We start from the raw sequence: 22874 nt of genomic DNA on the forward strand, positions 1-22874 counted from the left end.
TATTACCCCTGGGTACTCGGCCGATCCTCTAAAATGAGTGTCCCCCCCTATGTACGATTCCTGCATAAAACGTGAAGATATAATGTCGGTTCACGGATGTCTTTGAAGTGCACCAATCACTTAGTAGGATGATTATTTATTTATTTATTTATTTATTTATTTATTTATTTATTTATTTATTTATTTATTTATTTATTTACTTATTTATTTATTGGTTTATTTATTTTCAATACTCTCGGCGCCATAGGCATTACAGAGAGGAGGGGCGTACAAAATCGGCGGTGGTTTCTTTAAATTTGTTAACGTCGGTGAAGGCTGCGGCGAAGGCAGGGAGATGATTCCAGTCATTTCCAGTTCGAGAAGAAAATGCATTCATTTCAAAGCTAGTTCGACAGTGCCGTATGCCTACCTTGAAGTTGCGGTCAGTTCATGAAGATAGACAAGATGGAGAAAGGGGTAACTTATCATTGAGAGTAGGATTGGTGCAATAAATTCCATGCAAAAGAGATAAACAAAAGTATTTCGGCGCAGACAAAGAACCTGAAGACCAAGGCCTGATTTCATTGCAGGTACACTTGATGCTTGAGAGTTATTTGAAGCAATAAAACGTGTGGCGCTGTTTTAGACAGTCTCTAAAGGATTAATTAACACTTTCTGATTACGATGACAAATGGAGCATGCATATTCTAGTTTAGATCTTATTTACGTCCTATAGAGGCGAAGCTTAACGGTGCTCTTAGCAGCTATGAAATGACGCCGTAAGAATCCGAGCGTGTGGTTAGCCTGGTTAGATACATAGTTCACGTGCATTTTCCAGTACAGATTGTGTGTTATGTGAATACCCAGATATTTGTATGATGAGACAAGTGATAACGGAGTGTTATCAAGAAGATAGCGAGAGGTTTTATCATGAGGGCGGCTAGATATACGGAGGTGTTCGCACTTAGTGTTGTTAAGTGTCATGAGCCAGTCGCTGTACCATGAAGAAATTGCGTTCAAGTCCGATTGCAAACATGCTTCACAGGGATTTGTAATTAAAGGATATATCACATAGCCATCTGCGAAAAGTTTAATGTGGGACATGACGTTGTTAGGGAGATCATTAATGCAAATTATGAGCAAGAGAGGACCTAACACTGAACCTTGAGGAACTCCAGAGGTTACGGAAACAAAAGGGGAGTCATGTAATCATAAACTGAGACATGTTGGCTATGGGTGGAAAGAAAACATTTAAACCAGCCTAATACCTGATCTTCGATATTAAGCGCACCGCGTTTGGAATGAAGTGAGCGACAAAATCCATTAGTCCGCTGTTCATAGACTCAAATTTGGCGTCCTTATACATAGTCTCGGATAATTTCTGGTGTTTTGGTATCGGAACAAAAGTGTGCAGTTCAAAATAAATGAGACAATGATCACTTAAACGAGGTAAATATCCTAAACAAGAAACAAGCTGGGGTGTAGTAGTGAGAAGGAGGTCAAGAATGTTAGCACAGTGCTGAGTAGATCGTGTAGGCTGAAGGACAAGCTGCTAAGAATTAAAATCCAGGCAGTTGTTAATGAAGAGAGAACGCCCAGATGAGCCGTCAGATAAGGGAGTAGAGTCATGCCGGTCAATTGCTGGAAAATTAAAATCGCCGAGAAGAAAGAGTGGACTTGAAGGGGACCGGATAGGTAACTCATTTAACGCATCATCCTAATCGAAACTAAATGACATGGGCGTTCTAGGTGGCCGATGGCACACGCAGAAGAAGAAGAAGAAGAAGAAGAAGAAGAAGAAAAAGGAAAAACAACTTTATTAAAGAATGGTCCCGCAGTTTTCGTTGTGGTGGCCTCAGGTGGCGGCTCGAAGTTCTTTCACTCGGGTGGCATCTTCGGCTTGCCGGACGGCGCAGAGATGGTCGGCCAACTCTGAACTTTTAAAAGCCGCCTCCCAGCGGCGGCGACGCCGACGGAGAAGGTCCCCGGCGACTCCCGCAGCCGGGGCGGCGTCGGGAAGAAGCGAGCTCGAGGCTTCCTGTACTCTGGCAACGGCCGCGATTTTGGACTCGTCGCGAACGGAGGTGGTTTCATTACCGTTGTTACCGACACATTTCCAGAGAATGTGTCGGTAATTGCTGGAAAATGTGTCGCAGCGTTACTCTCTGTCCGCAGACTTTACACGCATCTGTTCGATACAAACCCGGGTAGCAGCGATGTAAGACGGCGGGGCTAGGGTTTGTGTGCCCCTGGAGCAAGCGTAATGCTACGGCCTCGTCCCTGTTTAATTTATCGTGAGGTGGCGGGAATGTGCGTCTTTCGAGTCTGTAGTGTTGGGTGAGGTCTCTGAACGTGGTTAGGCGATCACCCCACGTCGAGTGTCTTTCATGTTGCTGTATTTCTGTTGTGTCCCGATCCGGCAGATCTGATGCCCCGCTCTCGGGGGCGGAGGCGGCGGCCACATAATCAACGGCGGCTCGGCGTGTGAGACCTCGAGCCGTGGCGTGGGCCGCCTCGTTGCTCGCGAGCGGAACGTCGGTGTGTGCCGGGGTCCAGAGGAGGAAGACTGTAGAATTTTGGAGTTGCGAGAGCGATGACCAGTCGTCCTCGTCAGAAATTTGAAGTATGCGGGCCGCTTCCCGCGAGACACGACCGCGCGCGAAGCCGCGGATTGGCGCCTGCGAGTCGCTGATCACGATCGCAGCGTTCGGCACCGCGACGAGTGCTAGGGCTATCGCGGCTTCTTCGGCCGCCTCCGTGTGTCCCGTGGTCACCGTGGCGCTCGCGAGGCACTTACCCGTGCGGTCTACAACCGCGATCGCGTTTGCGCTTCTCCCTCCTCATACCGCGCAGCGTCTACGTACACCGCTTCGTTGCTGTTGCCAAATTTCTGAAGGTCGCTTGTTCATTTGTTGCATCTCCCGGCGTGGTGCGGCGAATGCATGTTCTTGGGAAGCGGCGCGATGATCAGGCGGTCGCGGAGCGAGGCTGGAACCGCCGTCTTTTCTCCATGCTGAGTGTGGTACGTGATGCTGAGTGACTCGAGGGTGCATCCAGCTATCTTTGACTTCGATAATCGTTCGTATTACGCGACGTCGTGCGCCTCGATTAACTCGTCAAGTGAGTTGTGAAGTCCGCGCTCTAGAAACTTGTCGGTGCTCGCGTTGAGCGGAACGCCGACCACCCTCTTGAAAGCCTTTCGTATCATGCATTCGACCTTGTTTTTTTCGGATCCTATCCACTTCAGGTAGTGGGCAAGATACGTTATGCGGCTTATCGCGTACGCCTGCACGAGACGGATCGCGCAGTTTTCACGCATACCATTGTGTCTATTCGTGATGCGACGAAAGAGTCAGATCGTGTCATCTACCGAACGACGACACAAAAAAGTCACTATATCCGATAGTGACACGTGCACACACGATTCCAAATGTGTAGCAATAGCTAAAACACAACTCAAGCCATCACGTACGGCATCAGCACCCCGCCACCACTACGCGAGATACGGTCACAGCGAAAAAAAAAAGTTGAAACCACTTTCACATTCAAAGATTTCATAATCTGCAATATCACTTGAGAGCCAAGTTTCAGTCAAGATAACAATGTCAGCTGAACACGAATCACGATAACAATGTCAGGTGAAGACAGATCATCACGTTTATTTTTACTTACATTGCGCACATTGGAAAAAAGGACGGAAATTGTTTTTGCGACTGAGAGAACAAGTAGCTATACCGAAGAACGGCTAGTGGTGAATGGAGGATTCGGGATATTGTTCGTAGAAGCCGAAACAGCAGATGTGCCTCTACTCTCTCTAGGACGACTGTCGGCAAAATCTTTCACAAATTCGCAATTTTTTTTATTTACATAATTCTCTTTGGCTTAAGCCATTCGATAAGTGCCACTCGGGGTGTTCCCTTTCTTGGCCTATCCTTCGGAATGGGTATGTTCCACTGTTACACAAGAAGTACAGAATCCTTAAGTGTTGGTTGATACGCGTCGTACTTTTGTGTCCATGCACCTGTTATCACCAAATTCTAGGCCTTGTGGTTAGCTCTAAATCATTTAATTAACCGCTTTTCTTAAGCTTTCCTTCGCACATATTTAATATCCTGCGTGATCTGGATGTTTTTTTTTTCTGAGGTATTTCTTTATTTAATATTTAATGTCGTGCAACACTTCATGTTCGGCGTAGACTTGGAGCCGATTTGGAGCCGCTATTGGGCATTTGATGCAGATTTATAAGTGTTCCCTTTCATATTAATTGCGTACCTCCTCCCCCGTCAACACCGACTGATAGTCACCATTGTGTCTCGTGTCGCACCAACAATACAAGGTTTTAGATATCGTTATAGTGCAATAGTACAGACGTTGTTTAAACAAGCATGCGCATTGGATAAAAAGCAAATAGGCTGCACATAACAAAATGCTGACCACCAATAGCGTGCACATCCTGATCATACTCTGTATCTCATCTGAGTTCCTGTTCACGGCGTAACCACTACATCATTTGCTTCTTCCTACTGAAATGCACTTCAACAGCGTTCGGTAGCGCTGTTCGTATTCGTATATATGGTGCGCGCTAAATGAACACAGGGACTGCACTAAAGAACACGTGAACTTTTACACACCAAAGCAAGTAGTACTAACCAAGACGATGTGGACAGTTTAATCATTCGAATGAATTTTGGTTTGTTGTGCAACCGGAATTAATGAAATGACAAAATATATGCAAGGCCTGGATGCGGTGCATGTTTGAGCAGCAAAGCGGCCATCGACCTGGCCCGGTGAGTAGTTATAGCCAGTGGGGCCCCGGAAGAGGGTATCCAAACGCAATAACCAAGCACGTGCTTTATATCAATAAAGGTGTTTCTTTCTCTCTCTCTCTCTCGCTTGAAGCTTGAGAGCACAGCGACTACGTGGTACACTGGCAGATACACTGACCGACACGTGACAGTCACGTGGGACCGCGATGGCGTGTTCGCACCTATACGAGCTCGACTGAATCGGTCGCGCTCATAAGCGGTAGCGACTAAAATGAGCTGCCCTTGACACGCCGCTCGGCGCGCAGCATCGCAGTGGCGAGCCTAGCATCGAGAGAGAGAGATGCGCGGTCGAATCGGGGTGGGGGCGGCAACCGGAATCCGAGCAGACCATTACGGTGAAAGCGACTTGTCGCCACTTCAGCCATAAACGCCGGCCTTCGCCCACCACCCTCACCACTGCCGATCAGCTGTCCTCCGGGCCTCTCGTTGTCCTGGACAGAGGCTGCCGAAGCAGCGGCCGCAGGAGACCCGGGTGCCGCCGAAGTGGTGCCGTCCGAAATAGGAACGCGCCTGCGCCAGCGCGTCCTCTCCTGGGTCGGAGGCCACCGGCTGTAGATGAATTGCGGTATCTCAACGTCTTGATGCGCGATCTCATTTCCTATCGCGGGCTTCGCAGTTCCGGGGCGAGAGCCAATCTGGACGGTGAACGCTTCGCACGTCCTCGCTCTCTGATCGACTAATTTTCGTTGAGCGTGTTCGCAGGGCCAGTTTGGCTGACTGCTGTTGGCCGGCGTCCAAACATCCTTAAGTTCGGTGTCTTCGTCCTCAAAGCTTGTCATCCAAGGATCCGCGGTCCATACGGAACAGTCACAAGCTTCGCTGCTGTACCAGCAAGACGGCGTTGTCGGTGATTCGTAGCAACAGCGGGAATCCATAGTTTCTCCTTTGTCGATTACATCTAGCAAGTCGACGCCCTCGGACGCGGCTCGGCGGTGTTGCTTGGTAACTGGCTGTCGAACTAGTTCCGACCTGTGTTTTCTGAGCATCCCACCGGAGAGCTCGCTTTCGGTGAACCTGTACGACGTTGTAGGCCTTGGCCACAAGTGCTGAAGGTTCATGGAGCATGTCGCTCTGTCTTGATGTGGCGCATCGGTAATACCGGCATCCCTATATCCGTAGGCGTTAGTAACAGGTATTTTGGTCACTGACGAGGTCACTAATGAACTTAAATTGGTTCTTCGGCCTGCGCGGCAGGGCATTAAAGTATACGTTGAAAGCGTCGATACTCTCGTCCTTGGCATTGCTGTTGGTTTTCTCGTTCGGTCATTATTTGAGTCCTCCGTGCGGTGACGCGGAGACTTGTCCTGTCTTAGTGCCTCTGTGCTCCCTTGCAGCAAGACATGTCGTACGGAGGACCAGGGACGGTGCGACGACGCATGAGAGGTGCCCAAGGAGTTCCACTGAAAAGGACCGCTTCTCTCTCTCTTGACTCTGATGTCGTGGGCGGTATACACGGCATCTTGCTTGACCGCATTTGGCGAGTCACCTGACTGAGAGACGTCCTCTTCTAACCGCGACCATTCCTGGCGAGGCGGCATAAATTTAAAGATTTGGGTGGCACTGAGGGTAAAAATTCGAAGTCGGCTGCTTATGCGCTCTTTGAGGTGGCACGTTTTGAGTAAGTTGCGCAGGTTTTTGATACGAAATTCACTAGTGTCTCTGGGTGAACACGGAAGGCCCGGAGCAATTCGCGCCTTGTCGTCTGGATCTGTGCTCAACCTGCAAACAGCAGATAGTTTGTAAACGAGAAGTATTTGTAGAGCTAGCCATGCAAGAAGTATACTTTCTCTTCCGATAGACACTAACACACTAACCTTTTTTAACAACCGTAAGCGTGCGAAATCAACTGGTTGCCTGACGAGCATACTTAGGGTGTTAATTTAAGATCTTTTATTTGATTAACACCCTTAAGTAAGGGCGTTTTGTTGAAGCAGGAGGGAAAAGAAAGAAAAACGTCGCCCTCAGCTCCTTATACTCTCCACTGTTAACGAGTTGCTTATTAGCATCACCACATAATTAATATCCCAGGACTATCAAGTCATGCGTAAATAAGTTACGTAAGAAATGCACAGAGCCAGATTCGAACCCATAAACTTCACATGGAAGCTAGACTCCCAAACTATTGCTCCACACAGGAGCCACGTTGCAGCGGTTCAAATATTACCATATATACGTGTAAACTGTCGAGAAACTAAAACTGCTTCATTTCATAATAAACACTGCATAATGTCACATCTTGCATCGCTGAAAATCCGATTATTATCCTTAGCACCTAACGTCCTGCATGGAGCTTTCAACTGTAGCGAACGTGCTAGTAGGTGTACGAACACCTCTCGTATAGAGTGTTAATTGCTCGTCGTGTTTTCATTTTCTCGCTCACGCCCTTATTATGAAATAGTTGGAGTGAAATGGCTGCTAAATATGTGTACTTAAAGGTATAAAGTTGAAAATGATGTCTGAAATGGTGAAAATTTAATGGTCTGCTAAAGTTTTCAGTGCGTAGGTTCCAAGGAGGCGGCAGTGGCGGCTTGAACACGTGGTGTAATTCCTTGAGGTGTTTAGAATTGAATCGTGTGCTTTTATTCCGAATCGTAAGGCTCAAACGAGAATGCGATGCTTGAAGTAACACAACTGATTGATGTGAAGGTTTATATAGCTAATTTTTTTTTTCATAGCTTATTGTGTCACCCGAGACGAAGGTATCAGAAGATTTTGCAAGTAATAATGTCTCGAATTACATGCGGGAAGTTGTGCGAGCCACTTACCATAGTTAACGTTTTCAACAAGCTCGCAGCTGTCTTGTGCATTATCAAGTTCCTTTTCAGAGAATCTGAATATTAATCTATCTGTTGTGTCTGTACCATGTTCTCTCTTCATGCGATCCCAAATTGCATGACTCATCAGAAGTTCCTGTCAGTACTCGAACTGTTTGTGAGAGGATGATTCCAGTATCAATTAAACAGCTCGCCGCGCTGCTCTTTGAGTTGCCTCACATATTGGCATTATTTTAAGCAGCAAGAATGCGAACAGGGAAAGCTTGTGTATGCTTCATGACATAAAAAGTGCGTCACTGATGTGCCTGGAAATATTAGGACAAGTGCCTGTCTGACGTTCTTTAGTTATGCTTGTTTGGTTGGACCTTTTCTTTTTCAGTTACAGAAAGCTAACAAAGAGGACGTTTGTGTGCAGACGTAATCCAACTTAAATAAAAGCTTTCCTACCAGACAGCTCACCTGTTATAGCCAACAAAGGCAAGCACAATGAACGCCAGGATGAGCAGCACCGCCGGGAACATGGTAATCTTCAGAGGCTTCCATGCTTTTATTTCTGCAAAACCCATATAACATTCGCAGAAACAGCGTCCGCAATTAGGCACTGTTAGCCATTGGCGAAGCAAGACGGGCTCTCATGAGAAAACAGGCAAACACGCCCTTTGTCTCCCGCGTTAATGATTGCCACGTAGCAGTTGGCTGAGCCGCTATATTTAAGTAATGTATACAATGTATCATTGTTTTTCCCACTACGTGAAAACGATGTGTTATTGCCGGATTGCAACGAAGCCTCTGTCGTAGCTTTAACAAGGCTTGTTTTGAAATTGCAGCTTCTTCGTGCCTCTTTTGCATTTTCCCGCTCGTATTTTTGTAATAGTGAAGCAAACGTACTTCTTTCCTCAACCCTGTAAAAAGCCCATATTATGGGTAGAATGTTATGATGAAACATTATTTGAAAAATAAAGCAGCTGAGCTAATCTTATAGAAAGCCGCACGAGGAAAAAGTTGAAGTAACGCTCAAAATAATGGTGGTTGGGCCGATGACGACGATGAAACATCGGCAACAATAACGACGTCAATGATGGTGGCACGCAGGCACGCGAATCTAGGTTGCCGAGTCTAATCACGTCCAGGGACAAACAGAAACCTACATTGAAGTTACCTTGAAAGAAAGGTATCGCCATCTTAGATGGCGATCCCTGCGGCAGGCATCACGAAAGGTGACTCAAGCATTAGTTTCAGCTATCAGTGCCCAAAGTGGACAAGTAAATGAGCAATAATATAAACGAATTCAATTACACTGGCGACGATCGTTCATAGAGCTGTTATTCACAAACAACAGGCTGTCCTGCGCTTTTACCGAATTTAGAGCCATAACAATTAGGCTACTAAGGCAACCAGACCACGTCGATCACTCACTTGGCAGGCAGAGCGAGCCATCAACGGAGGGATAGAAGTTAGTTTGACACCGGCACAATGAGTCCTCGCAGCGCGTTTGTTCGTTGGCGTGGCGGCATTCGGCGTCGCTCAAGCAGAACTCCCTCAGCCGCCGAGCTGCAACAGGGCAGGCGACTTGGGAAGTCAGGCAGAAAGCAAAAACCTTGCCCACCCACACATGAACACGTGCGCTGGTGGTGCAAATACATACGGATAACCTTACTTCCACCCTCAAGACATGACGTACCCTAGGGGTGCCTCACTCCCTATGTTGTTGTTGTGCCGACCAAGCCGCAAGAAATTCGGATGGACACTCTCTCCCGAAAACTGCTTTTCGAGAAAAGGCAAGGGCCTAGCTTCACGGAACATTTGTCAATTAAACGCCCGACAATCGGTCCGTGGAGGCACTCACAGAATTCGATGCATATATACGGGCAGAAATAACATGAAGGCAGATATGAGGGAGCAAAACGCATGACCAGCGACCTCGCGTAATTCTGGTGATGACTAAGAAATTTTATGTCTGAACAGCACATTAAAACAAAGTGTACCCAGCGAGTCAGGATGTCGGCTTACTTCTCTAAATGCGGAGTCAAACTATAGAGCCAAACTAAGGAAACAGCGGATGCAACATCACACGAAGGCATTAGACATAAGTGTGTAGAATGTACCCATGCAGATATTGTAGGTGGATTAGCGACCACGAAACTCAACAGCTCATTGAGACAAAGTTTACGTAGTTAGGGAAGATGTCGACTAACAGCGGATGTGAGGTCACATGAAGTGGTCATACAGAAGAGCCAAAAGCACACTCATACATAAAAGCTATGAGTGCAACAGAGGTACTAGTGCCTACCGTACGGCTGCTACCACAAAAATCGCATCTGTATCTTTGTCTAGATACATCCAATCTAGTTATTTCACATGGCACTTTAGTGACACGATTAAGTATTATTTGGCCGTGCCTCCGCCTAGCGTCACAACTACTTCAGATGCTCAGTCTGGTTCCTATGCGTGGAAGTGCGCGCATAACATTTCCAAAGTTTCCCGTACAACGTGATGTATACTTGTTCATAATGAGAAAATGCTAAAAAAAATGGAAGACACACCAAAACGATGGCTGTTTTCATACTGTTGTTATCCCGCTGTATCACTCTTGCTTTTCACGGGCTCCTGAAGTAAATGCTGCTGACGGTACTCAACTCAGTTGCCTTTACAAAAAACACAGACCTAATGTATGGTAACAGGGCTACATAAAATCCTACACTACCTTCATCTAAGGCTGAGATCCAGCAGATGCATAACGCAAAAATAAGTAGGCAAATAGACACTGAAACTCAGATATGTTTTCCAATAAATCAATAAAAAATCCGAAGTCTTTCCTGTGAAAAAAAGAATTGAACAGCGCTTTTTAGCGTCCAATTGACGTAGGCAACAAGTAACGGACCTGTTATACACCTACACAATCCACACAGCCATTTTAGAGCGTGAAACGATAGAAAAATGAGACAAGCAGTACCACCATACAGCATGTATCCGTATGTCGAATAAACGTTTTAAAATTTCCTATTGTATAGCCAACACACGTACGTGAGACGCAGGCGTAGCTGCCCGAGTCACGCACCAGCACAGGCGCGTGTTCTGGACAACCGCAAGTGCCGGATGCCAAACACATCAGGATGGCTGCGCAGTGGTCGTGCTCGCTGCATGCAGTTCCCGGTCCAGTTGAAGCAGTTTCTGCGTGTAGACGTCGTCAGCGCAGCCTTCATGCTACCTGCGTGACTCGACGCTTTTTATTGTGGAGTTTCGCGATATTTGCTCCTGGAGCAAATGATACCAATTGCGCAAGTACACTATCGTGATCATCTTGACCGGACGAGCTTTCGTCGAACCAACCCTAGGTTTCAGTTGTACGAACTGTATATTCCAGCAGAACATTTTGTTGGGCTAGTTGGTGCGTGTTACTGAAGTACTAAAGCGCCAAACAGACGACACAAGAAGAGACACGGACGAGCGCTTACTACCAACTGATGCTTTATCGTCAGAAACACACAATATATACGCAAATCTGGCAGCGCAACTCACACGTTGTCGAAAATCACATGGTAACCAGGCAAAAGGCGGTAAAACGATTGTTGTAAAAGATGACATTCGCGACAATTACACGTGGTGTATAGGGCCAAAGGACCATAAATGATAATGGGTCCTTAGTTAGAACTGAGCACGTTGCTGCGCCACCTGCACTTGGTGAAAAATCTTAATCTTTTACTTTTTAATGGGGTACTCCCTTACGGCGGTGTTTTGTGTATCGCGTAACCTTTATCATTTATGGTCCTTTGGCCCTATACACCACGTGTCATTGTCCCGAACGTCATCTTGTACAACAATCGTTTTACCGCATTTTGCCTGGTTACCATGTGCTTTTCGACAACGCGTGAGTTGCGCTGCCAGATTTGCGTATATATTGTGTGTTTCTGACAATAAAGCATCAGTTGTTAGTAAGCGCTCGTCCGTGTCTCTTCTTGCGTCGTCTGTTTGGCGCTTTAGTACTTCAGTACGAACTGTACTTTGCAAACGCCCTTTCTGAAAGTGTACAGGGCTAACGCAGCTTGGTAGCGAAAGTCTGAGCAGAAAGCGTTATTACAAGAACAAATGGGCAAAACGCTGGTCTTCACGGCCCCACTTACTCAAGATTCAAATAGTTTACATTTTACGAGGAACCGACTTATGAAGCTGTAGCTTAAGCCACGTAAACATTTTTCGGACCAGTGCGTGCATATCACCGGTGTCAATTGAAACTAGACCACGAAAACTATACATTAGCTGATCTTGTGAGAGATTATTTGAACGTCTGATGACCTATGGTAGATTCTTACGAAAGGGCAAGTCTAAAGCGGCTTTCTAGTGCATCTTCACTTGCTCGTGTTTCAATGTATTTGATTGCATTTGCAGTAACGATAATTCCAGTGCAACAGCAACACGTGCGCGCATTTTGTACTTACGGCGATGAACAGCGGTCATCACTCTGGTGTCTCGCGCAAAACTAGAAATTTCGTTAACAAAATGCGGAAAACTTCCAACATAATCTTACTAGCAAGAAATATCTTGTAAATATTAGTAGGCGACAACCGGGTGCCTTTATGTTTGTATAAGCAGTTTTATTTCCTCTAAAATAATGGCGCCGCATTCTCGCGGATGTATTACTGTAGTTACTAATGTCGCCGCAGTTAGATTCCTCTAGAAGGGAAGGGAACGAGAACTACGCATTTCCTGCTCGCACTGTCACAACGATGCCCACCGCTAACCTATTGCAAACGTGAAATGTGCGCACAGATTGATCTGGTGCTGTAGCTCTTAGTGCTGCTAACACTGTCAATAAAATGAAACACCAGCAAATGAATATATCTCTGAACGCTGTTTCCTTGTCGCACGTTCCCTGCTGTCAGCAGCACTCGTGTTATAGTGTGGAGCTTAAGAGATTCCAGCGGCCGGATACTTACTCTGATGCATAGTTAGACGCTTCCACATGCTCTTATACCTACTGCATCTTCTTATGTTCTTATCTCGCACTGATCTACGCCTCATGTTCGCTAATATCTTTTGTCTGGCCAGCACATGTTTTCATTCTCTAGAAATAGGGAATAGGTATGTGTATATGACGTATTAGAGTACGGTAAAGCCCTTGGCTGGTGCGGTGAATCTTTGTGTCCCGTAAAACTCAGCAGGTGCACGATAACGGATTAGCGCGTCACGGTATGGCCGTGGGGTGCTCTTCTGTTCGGCAATACAGCTTTGTCAAGTCTCTCCACAATCACCATCTGCACTTTTTGTATACTCCCCGAAATCACCTTGCAACCTACGCCACTGTTATCGCAATCAGGATCCGTATTGCCTGACAGGGAGAGAATCCGCGTTAAACAGTACAGCGCATTCATACAAGGAGATTCCTCGCTCTCCCGCAGCAAGAGGTATGCCAATTTAATGCCTTTCTAGTGAAGGAGACCAACCAAGCAGCACTGGAATCACGATAATATTAGTCCAACGCAGAGCCAACGTGTCCCCAACGTAATGTAAAGACGCTCCACGTTGATCTTACACCGGATATGCTTTGTGCTCTGTGTGGGAATTTGGTCGATACGGACTAACAGTTCGTACCTACGGCTGAAAAAAGATTAGCTTTCGAATATTCTGTGGCACTTATTTGCACAGAACATACGCGAGATGGCTAATAGCGGAGATCACAAGGGGAAAGCGTTAGACCGCAACGGTTTCAAGATAACTGATTTTCTCAACCCGTTGATGAACGCCCCGCGAAAGAGCCTCTTGGTGCACCAATGCCATGGCCTGATTTTAGTACTAGGTGTTTTATCGACTTTGTGCAGCGCTGGTATTGGAAGTGTTTTGATGACCTGACACAGACGGCATACCGTTGCTGGAGCCAATTCGTGTTTCTTCTTCCATGGTATCCTCGACGTCTCGTGGTGAGTCTGAGTCAGTCGAGGTAGAAACATAGGGCTTCGATTCTTCTCCCAGTCTACATGAAAAACAAAATAGCGAATGCTAAGCTGATTGGCGTTAAAGTTTCTAGAAAAACGGGGTTCGAATCAGTGGTGTGTTTAAACATGACTGTAAGAAATTCGTGTAGTAAAAGTCGCTTCTTTGTTATAAAAAAATAAGCGATTGATAATCTCTTATCTTACACTTCATAAAAGGGACCGAGTCCCTGACATCAGTTGCAACTACCAAACAATCTATATGGACAAAAAATGAAACACAGCTGTCTTCACTAAACCACTTGGAACGCTACGCTACTGTATGTGACGCTAGGCGTCAACTATGGCGCATGCTGCCTTTAGAACGATATAAAATCCCACGCAATTTTATAGAACGCCACAAAAGTAGTATATGCAAAACCATGCATTAGCTTGCATCCAAAGAACGGCACGCAACATTGCAATTTAGGAAGCGATGTGTTTACGTGGAAGCACGCCTAGCAAGTACTCTGCGTTTCTCTTCCACTAGGGAGCCCTCATGCAAGTCTTGCATGCAGGCTGCCTAACTACCGCTATTTCACCATGGCTTCTACGCGGGCGAAAACGAAAAGCAAATACTCAGTGCTCTATAAGCACGAAGATGCGTAACCGCTATCTGCAGCATTCAGCCGTCGGATGCAATGCTTCCGATGCGCTTGGGCAAATTTCGAACTCCGCGCAATACAGGGCCGAACCATTACGGTTTTTGTCACATAATTAGGCTGCTTGGTACTCTTTTATAGTGCTGTTGACGGTGAAAATAATAGAGTTTTGTCTGTTTATAGTCCTACTTTTCCCCTCTTTCCATTTTGTGCTGATGTGTTTTATGTGGCACTGTGATGTTATGCAAGGCAACACACCAAGATCGTGGAACCTACGTAACCTTATTGGCATCGCCAATAAACCAAGAGGCACTGAAAGCGCTAAGACCCCATTTCATACCAGCATACGGAATGGCGCAAATTGGTACGCTGCCACCGGCACTCTATCACAAACAGTTACTCACAACCGTTGCCAGTGAAGCACCAATCACACACTCGACGAGCGTGTTCGCCGCTCGCATAAAGCTCGCAGAAAGCGAGCCTCTGTCTTTGAAAGTGGTCTCACCTTATGACGCGAAGGTGTGGAAAGGCGACTGCCGCAGGCGCCAGGAGAACAAATCCGATGGCAGCTAGAACAAGGTGCGAACCGGCCATTCTTGTTCTTTTGCTTGCTTGCCCTCTGTCTTGCTTGCTTGCTTCCTATATTATGGCACGTACCCATTACGGTAGATTGGCCAAGAAACCGTCGCTTAAATGGGTAGGGCGGGGACGAAACTTGAGGGAAAAAGTGTATGTGAGAAAACAGTTGAAATTATACAATGAAACAAACTATTGTTAGAGATTTTTTTTTTTCATAGGGGCAAACGTATGCTTTTTGAATGTGAGCAAACAAGGTAACAAATGTCAATCAATTTAATTTGGAATCTTGTCAAATAATAAATAACAAAACAGTAAATTAACCAGGGGCACTATAACGTAAAACTGTTCCAAACTTTTCTATTTCATTTCTGAAATCAACCCTCCATGATTAGTCAAAACATTTTCGGCCCAGCCCCCCTGCGCCTGTCTGTCAAGCGGCGCCACGAAAACCACGAGAACGCCCCATCTGAGAAGGTATGTACACACTAATTATGCGTGATTAGACCAAAGGAAAGACAAATAATATTTTTTCATTCGACGCCCTTTTCGCCATTAGCAAAAAAAAAGGCGTCGTTTGACCAATAGCTATTGGTGAAACGTAATTAGGCTGCGCCCACTTTGCCTGTCTGTCACGCGACGTCACAAAACCGCGAGAACACACCGCGTCAAAATGACGTGTGCGCGTTAAAGAAGCATTAATATGCCGCACAAAACTGAATTTTTTTTACCTGAATAGCCGGCGCTGCCCCTTTCCGAAAGGAATAAAAGGTGGCTGCCCGCCTATCGCTCTGGCATATACTATAGGAGCTGGCGAAGAGCATGGATTTATTTGCGTATAATAAATGATCTTGCGTGGCAGTACAACGTTATCGATACCTTTTGGCACGTAGATAACATCGCTCTGCCAACTCTTCTTTGCTGAGGTTCTGTTTTGGTGGCATTTAAGTCTTCCGTTGCACGCCGCCGCGATTTTCGATCAGCCACCGCAAGCCATAAGGGAAGAGCACCAATTGAAGACGCCAGTACCACACTCCTGATACGTTGATCTACTTTCGCTGTGTAGGGCTCGGCCCCATTGAAACTCTCTCCACTTGAGCATGATCCTCGCCTCTCATCAGCCAATTAAATAAGAAATACTGCTAGATGTAGGCAATGCTATTCGCTTTGAAAGCAAAAAAGTAACATCCTATAAACGAGAAGTGCGTTTGATTGGGCTGTGGGTTACCGCCCGATGGTGGTTACGTACATCTGACGTCAGGAAATTGGAGCAAAAAAATTGCTGGCTCTCCGGTAATTGAGAATAGATGTAAGCATGAAATGGCAACCGGCAAAACATATTGGTTGGAGATTGTATTAGCCACAATCTTAAAAAGGGTGTAGTGCATGTTCGCACCGACACACCACACCCAAACCACACCTCACCACGCCATACTGTGCACTGGTTCATATGGACGCTGTGCAGCTAGAAGAAAACCACTGAAGGCGGCAAGGCAGGCAGCGAAAGCCATTAGGGAGACAGACGGCAGTGCCCAGCTAGAACAAAAAAAGGCACCTGAAGGATGTGCCACGCAGCGTGGCGCCATCTCTCGAGGCGAAGCAAAAAACCTTGCCGCGGAACTCACGGACCGCTGACGTTGAACAGGCATACAACGAAGTATATGGTGCACGTATCTGTCTTTTAGAAGTCGCTATTGGAAATGGCAAATAAAGCTTCAGCGTCCTAGAAGTATACAGCTTGAGTGGTGTTGTGAACAAAAATTAGGAAGAAATTGGAAAAAATATTTTTGTAACTTGTTGGGGTAGTAACTAGCGTATTTAATGCGGTTCCATACGAAAGGTAGGGGGGCAGAGAACGCGTCTTTAATATTTTCACTGGTTGCCCGGATAATGTTCTTCTGTTCTAGCAACTTCTCCGGATGTTCTAGTTTGAGTGCCCAGATAACTCTGGCTTCTGGCCCAAGGTCACCTGAAGGTCGCCGACAACGAGAGTTAAAAACATTTCGTGCTTAAAACAGATTGGAACAGTTTCGTCTTATAACGCCCCAAGTATTCTTCTTGTGTCACAAACAAATTCGCATACGGCCATGCATACTTTCTATGGCTAAACCCCATTGTAGATGCCCCAAAGGTAAGAATGTCTTCAGTGTTTACAGCAATTCGTAATTTCCGAAATGGAATTCCGAAGTATATCTTTCTCAGGATTGCAAATAGACAGCTGGTTAATAAAAATAATGAATGGTTTCAGGTTCTTTACAGATAAGGCATAGAGGGGTAGAGGGGACAGTGCCAGGTCAGACCTGTGTAAATAAAAATTTAGTGGGGGAATATGGCATCGTAATTTTGTGAAGCTGATTTTCAATTTACGTGTGGAAAACCATTGATTGTCCCGAGGGAAAAACCAATGGTTTAAGTCTGTTGTTTGGAATGTTTATTTTGCAGAGTATTTTAAAAGTTTTAATTTTCTAAATCTAGCCGCGGTGATATAAGCAGAGGATGGCTGAACATCCATGACTGGTCCATCTAGGAATGTACGTGCAAGTGTGTCGGCCATTTCATTTAAAAACAAACCACGGTTGCCTGGTACCGATGCCAAGCGCACCAGGTGTAAGGTCGAAGGAATTAATTATTCTAGTACATTAAAAAATGTACTGTCTCAGGATGAGGTGAGTGCTGTGCACACTGACAACGATTCGGGCCCTATTACAGCTGTCGAATAATTTACAGGAAGTTTTCGAAGAGCTAGGAAAATTGCTAATAATTCTGCCTGAAATATGTGCGTCAAATCACGAAGTCGCATTGAATACGAATAGGATAACGCCTTACGAAAAATGCCTACACCCGCTTTCTCTTCACACAATGACACTTCCGGCGCTATTACATTATTGATCTGCAATTGCGCTAAATGATCTTGTGTAGGCCGTTTAAATATCTATGGGGCAGGAGTTTAGCACTCGATTGAAATATGTCGTCAGATTGAATCTTGATGGTATTTGCCGCCTTCTGGGGGGGGGGGGGGGGGGGATGGTCTCAAGAATCTGAACGTTTAGTGGTTCTAGTTGCAAGTGCTTGCACAAAAAGAAATTGCAGTTGGTAAAGACTGTCTGTCCCCAGAGCCCAACCTTCCCTTTCTTTATATTCTTATCGTTCCCATTTTTATGCTCAACCTGACTACATGCAGCTATAGTTGTGCTTTTCTTCACCCACGAGGGGTATCGACCAAGCAATGATTAAAGAATCTATGTACACTATTTTCACAAAATCAGAAAAACAAGGCAAAAGACAAATAAAGTTGCCAATGTGAAAAGTAAAAAAAAAACGGTTCGTTCGAGAGAAACTTAGCTTGTTTTATTGGTGTTTTGGTGTTACTCAGTATCTGTTAGGCCACCATTTCCCTTGTAGAATGACATACACATTCAGCCTGCCCAGAAATATATCCGCCAAAAACGTGCTGTGTACGAGAATTGAACCGACATGAAGGGACCTACATTGCAACCTGTTTACACTTCATGTTAGTAGATCTCTTGTGAAGAAAGCGAACAGATCAAGATGCTCAGTCTGCCCATCCCTCAAACAGGTGACGCTAAAATATGAGGATTCAGCATACCACATGATCGTCTCTCGTGACGCCTTATATCATTTGAGTTATTGTTTCAAAGACTGGCGGAGGCCGGACGAATGTGGCGGTACACCTAATTCGTTAAAGCTGTTCTCCAACCAAGGAGAAAATGTGTTGTTACCAGCACCTTCAATTAACTCATAAGCAGGAATGTCAGCTGGAATAACATAGGGTCCCCCTGAACAAAGTCTTCTAGAGCCATATCAGGCGTTATTTGTGGGATACCTACGACACAGCATGCCTGTGCTTTCCAACGTACGTTCAGCTTGTCTGCTGCCTTCGGGAAGTGTTCAGGCCCATGCTCTGCGAAGATGCCCGCGCCTGCCACGGTGTACATTGACTTCAGGCGCCGTAGAAGAATCACGGAGCTGTTCAATTGAAGTTTACATGTCTTGTGAGCCACTTCAAGTTCACCTCCGGCGGCTGACTGGACAGACACACCTTCCCTTGTCCATTCAAGGAAACCGCAGCTACTCAAGATGTCTCACCACTCACAAGCATATCATACCCACATGCTTTGCAACTACCGTCATCTCTGAAGTGCCACCGTGAACACTGCGTAGACAAATGTTGCGCATTTACGTAAATGGGATTTCGAAGAATCTGCATTTCCCTTCCATTGGACTTAAACAACTAATTTTAGCCCATATAGCTGGGCTATACGATGGCTCTGTGCTCATATACACATATGGATCCGTCACTTCATGCGCCTCGACCGCAGCCTCTGTGAGCCCTCAGCTGGGCACATCCTGCCAGTATAAATTGGACAACAAATCGTGTTCAACAGCTGCAGAACTTGTAATGCAGGAAGCTGTCAGCTTTGTATCCTGCCTGACACCACGTACATCGACTATACTTTCTGAAACAAAATCAGCACTGCAAAGCCATCAATTTTCTCCCTAGAAAAGGTCAGTATTATATGCTAGCATTACACTTCCTACAAATATTTGATGTTGCAAGATACGGTCACTCAATCACCTTCCTATGGCTACCTAGTCACTGCGGCTTGACAGGCAACGATCTAGCTCATGCAGAAGCAAGAACTGCTGTTTCTAAGGCCGTCGAAGTAAATATTCCATACAAGCGAAGTTATGTAAACTCTTTGTTGACTGCACAGCAGGTTACTGGGCTGAACCACACCATTAGTACAGACGCCTGCGGGAAATTGACTCTAGTAGGATTTTGTGCCTCCCGGCTAAAGTCCAGCGATGCCGGTCAAGCATACTTCACCGGATTCGCCTGGGTGTCGCCTCCACTCGACGCTGTGCACATCTTATCGGCCGTGCCGACAGCCCGAACTGTGAACGCTGCCAAATGTCTGAGACTCTCAAACACGTGTTTGCGACTGTCCTCTCTACTCATCACACCGGAAGACGCTGGTTTCTGCGCTAGCGTGCACAGGCAGGCAAACATTGCCTCAAAGTACTATTTTGTCCACAATGTGTGATCGCACAGTAGCCACAATAGCTACCAGGACTGCTCTAGACTTTTGGAAGATCACAGTACTAGACCCAAACCTTTAAGGAAAGCACTGTGTTGTATATATATGCATCCCTTCTTCCTGACCGCATCATCATCTTTCATTATTAAGTTTGTCCCCTTTCATTTTTCTCCTATGCAGAGTTACAGGCCAGAGGATGCAAGCTGAGGGTGATGTCTCTTCATTTCTAACTCTTTCTGTCGCAGTCTATCGACTGGAAAGCATTGTGGATTACTTCAGTCCTTCCACACATAACACTTGTTCCATTGTTGCGAGAACAAGCTCTGTTAAGAACAATACATGAGCTTGATGATCGAAGGATACTTTTCAAGAATAGCTTAATAGGCTACATACTCGTTCATGTCTGCATCTTCATACGTACGTGGAAGATACGGCTGTTCCACAGCCCATGCGCAGCCCTGGTCATACATACCTTCGGTCACAAACAAGCCGACTAGCAGAAACTCCGCACTCCTGAATACGAAGTGGCTCTATGCAAGAATATCGCAAGAAAATTGTTGCGGAATTTCCCCACTGGGGAGATTCCGCAACAAGCCATTTTTCTTTCTTCTTCTTTTCATTCTCTTATAGCGCGCAGCATGATTTGGAATCATTTCTCACGAAGCTTATACTCTACCCTTGAAACCAAGACTACCGCATTTTAAGAGATAAGCTATACTCCAAAGAATACGACGCACATTGTACGATCTCCCCAGTAAACTCCTTTTTACTACCAATCTTGTGTTTGGTAAATGCAATAAATGTTGTAGGCTTTTTCTTTCGCATAACTTGCCCACCGACACTCCCGCCTGCGTTCCAACGTCTCCTTTTCAGAAGCTTCTCTCTGCTGTTGCAGACGCAATTCTGTTGCTTGCGTTTTCCTCGCACACCCTGCCCACACAAGCTCTCGTCGGTGTTCTGACTGTGCCTCAGTGAAGGGTTGCGTTTCGTATACGTTTCCTCCCTGCATTCTGACGTCTCCGTTCCTCGCCACTGAGCAGTCTCTTAGTCATGGTTACTACATGGTTTTTTTTTTCATCTTCGTGGTTGCGTCTTGAGACGTTCTTTGTGCGATTTGCGGGCCTAAGGTGAATTTGTTTCGGCGATTGACAACTTCGAAGTCTTTCGTAATTTTGTTACACGTGATTCTATTTCAGGAGGTTTCCACATGCCACGCTGTTGCCGTCTATAATGAGCCGGCTTGCGTGCCAAAATCTTGAGGCGCACTGCCGTCGCTCTTTCTCCGTGCATGTTTGGCGTAGAGGCGAGGCGGCTCCCTTCTCGGCTTTTCTGCCCGCGATAGCGCGGTGATAAGCCGCTTCGCAGTTTTAGCGCGCCCGTTAAACGGCGACGCCTATCGCGATTGCCGTATCGTCTGCCAACGTCATGCCTCCACTGCGCGCCGGAGATTTCCCGAAAAGCACCACAAAGATCGGTACATTACATGACTGACGTCTTGAACCACAGTCGCGCTATATATTAATTTTAAAACATGCCCACTTAAGGCTGAAGCTCCAATTCTTCTGTGTCCCAAACACAAATAAATTATAATTAGCAACGCGTTGTTAAATTGAGTGGCGCGCCCTACTCTCTGGAAAGCGTGTGCTTGTTTTTGAAAGCCAGATTCGAATTTGTGCTTGCCTGTTTGTAAGCGGCAGGGCTTATTTTTTATTTGTAGTTCATTATTTTAAGAAATGGCACTTCAGGTGTTTTTTTTTTTCTTTCTTCTTTTTTGCATTCAGTGTGCCGTTCGGTTTCCTTTAATGACTTCGACGCGTATCAGATGTCGTCGAACCAGCTTGAAAGTGATATCTACATCTTTGAACTAAAAGATACATAAGAACGTTCTGAAAATAACGTTATGGAAACGTTATAAGATATTTATTTATTGCAGACTACATGAATGAACCGCCTCTTTCCGCAGGTATTGATAATTAATGAGAGGCATTCTTATGGTGACTTTAAGAGGCCCAACACGTATTTTCTTTTTCGCTGTTCCATTGAGTGGAGCGCCTACGCCTTTGAATGTGAGTCGTTCATACGAAATAGATGCTGCTACAAACAGCCCCAAAGCGGTCATCTCGGTACCTTCTCTAGCTGGCCCGCGCCAACGTTCTAGCTCCAGCCAATCATGATAGCAATCACCGTGATGACAAGATGACCACCCCGATCATGACCAATCGTGAGCGTTACATACTTAAGAAATTATTTGTGAATGCCGGTCCCGTGAAAGTATTCACAAAAAGAAACACCTTACGCTATAATTGTTCGTAAGAGAATAGCACAGCCAACCCCGATTGGCCAGGCAGCTCAATGGTGAACAAGCGACCGCTCGCCCGCTACGCTTTGTTGGTGTTAGTGTAACTCAGAGTGAGCCAGTGAAAGAAAAGTAGAAAAAGGCGAGAGGAAACAGGCCACAGGAAGACTCTCTGCTGTTTCTTGGTCTTCCTTTCTCCCACTCTTCGTTCACACAGTCTAAGTTTCGCTAATTTCTGAAAAGCTTCGTGGTACGCAAACTCGCCCAAACTTGAACCCTATAGTACGCTCCCCCGCACAATTAGGCAGTTCGCCTTCCCTGGTCCTAAGAATTTTCGACTTGGATCCGTGTGTTTTGTATTTCGCCGATTATTATCCCAACCAAGGGGGGACACTTGAAGGAAGTTCCCCTCTGTCCGATACACATAACTTTAACGGAAGGTTTTATTCTTACAGAAAAATTACCATCACAAATAACTGAAATCGCCTGGTGGTAATAACAAGCGCATGTGGGATCCTTGTCTTCTTCATGTTCGTATGCTGTAGTTCACAGTATTGTATCAGATGTAGTCTTATACGCACAACATACTTGTCATTGTTTGCACTGTGAATTTCTCACCAACATTTTTGGGCGCTGCTAAGCCTCAGCGTGCGGGATTGAATCCCGGCGTCCGCGACCACATTTCTATGGGGGCTACGTGCTCGTGTGCAGTGCATTGTGTAGCGCACTTTACAGAACCTCAGGTGGTCAGAATGAATCCGGAGTCCACCACTAGGGTGCGCCTCCTGATCAGAT

General features: G+C 45.9%; 1 protein-coding gene across 2 annotated transcripts; it reads right to left on the reverse strand.

The window, feature by feature from the left end:
• Positions 1 to 1476: 1476 nt before the first annotated feature.
• Positions 1477 to 22855, reverse strand: LOC126522094 (uncharacterized). Of its 2 annotated transcripts, XM_072288708.1 has the most exons (5): positions 14653 to 22855; positions 13441 to 13547; positions 10604 to 10750; positions 8039 to 8132; positions 1477 to 6524 (listed from the first exon to the last, which is right to left on the reverse strand). In XM_072288708.1, the coding sequence occupies exons 1-5, from the start codon at positions 14739 to 14741 to the stop codon at positions 5012 to 5014; spliced, it is 1950 nt and encodes a 649-aa protein (XP_072144809.1). In that variant the 5' UTR covers positions 14742 to 22855; the 3' UTR covers positions 1477 to 5011. The 2 variants fall into 2 exon arrangements, with proteins under 2 accessions (XP_072144809.1, XP_072144810.1); XM_072288709.1 differs by lacking the exons at positions 10604 to 10750; positions 13441 to 13547; positions 14653 to 22855 and adding an exon at positions 8996 to 10597.
• Between the last annotated feature and the right edge of the window lie 19 nt (positions 22856 to 22874).

The sequence above is a fragment of the Dermacentor andersoni genome, chromosome 6, assembly GCF_023375885.2.
Source record: "Dermacentor andersoni chromosome 6, qqDerAnde1_hic_scaffold, whole genome shotgun sequence".
Lineage (NCBI taxonomy): Eukaryota > Metazoa > Arthropoda > Arachnida > Ixodida > Ixodidae > Dermacentor > Dermacentor andersoni.

Bases quoted from the DNA above. Each gene is read 5' to 3' on its own strand.
- LOC126522094 (XM_072288708.1), bottom strand. From the start codon at position 14,741: ATGGCCGGTTCGCACCTTGTTCTAGCTGCCATCGGATTTGTTCTCCTG. The intron at 13,548-14,652 runs GTGAGACCACTT...TTTTTCATGTAG, and splicing joins CCACACCTTCGCGTCATAAG to ACTGGGAGAAGAATCGAAGC. The intron at 8,133-10,603 runs GTACGTGTGTTG...TGGGTTTTGCAG, and splicing joins CAGCTACGCCTGCGTCTCAC to AAATAAAAGCATGGAAGCCT.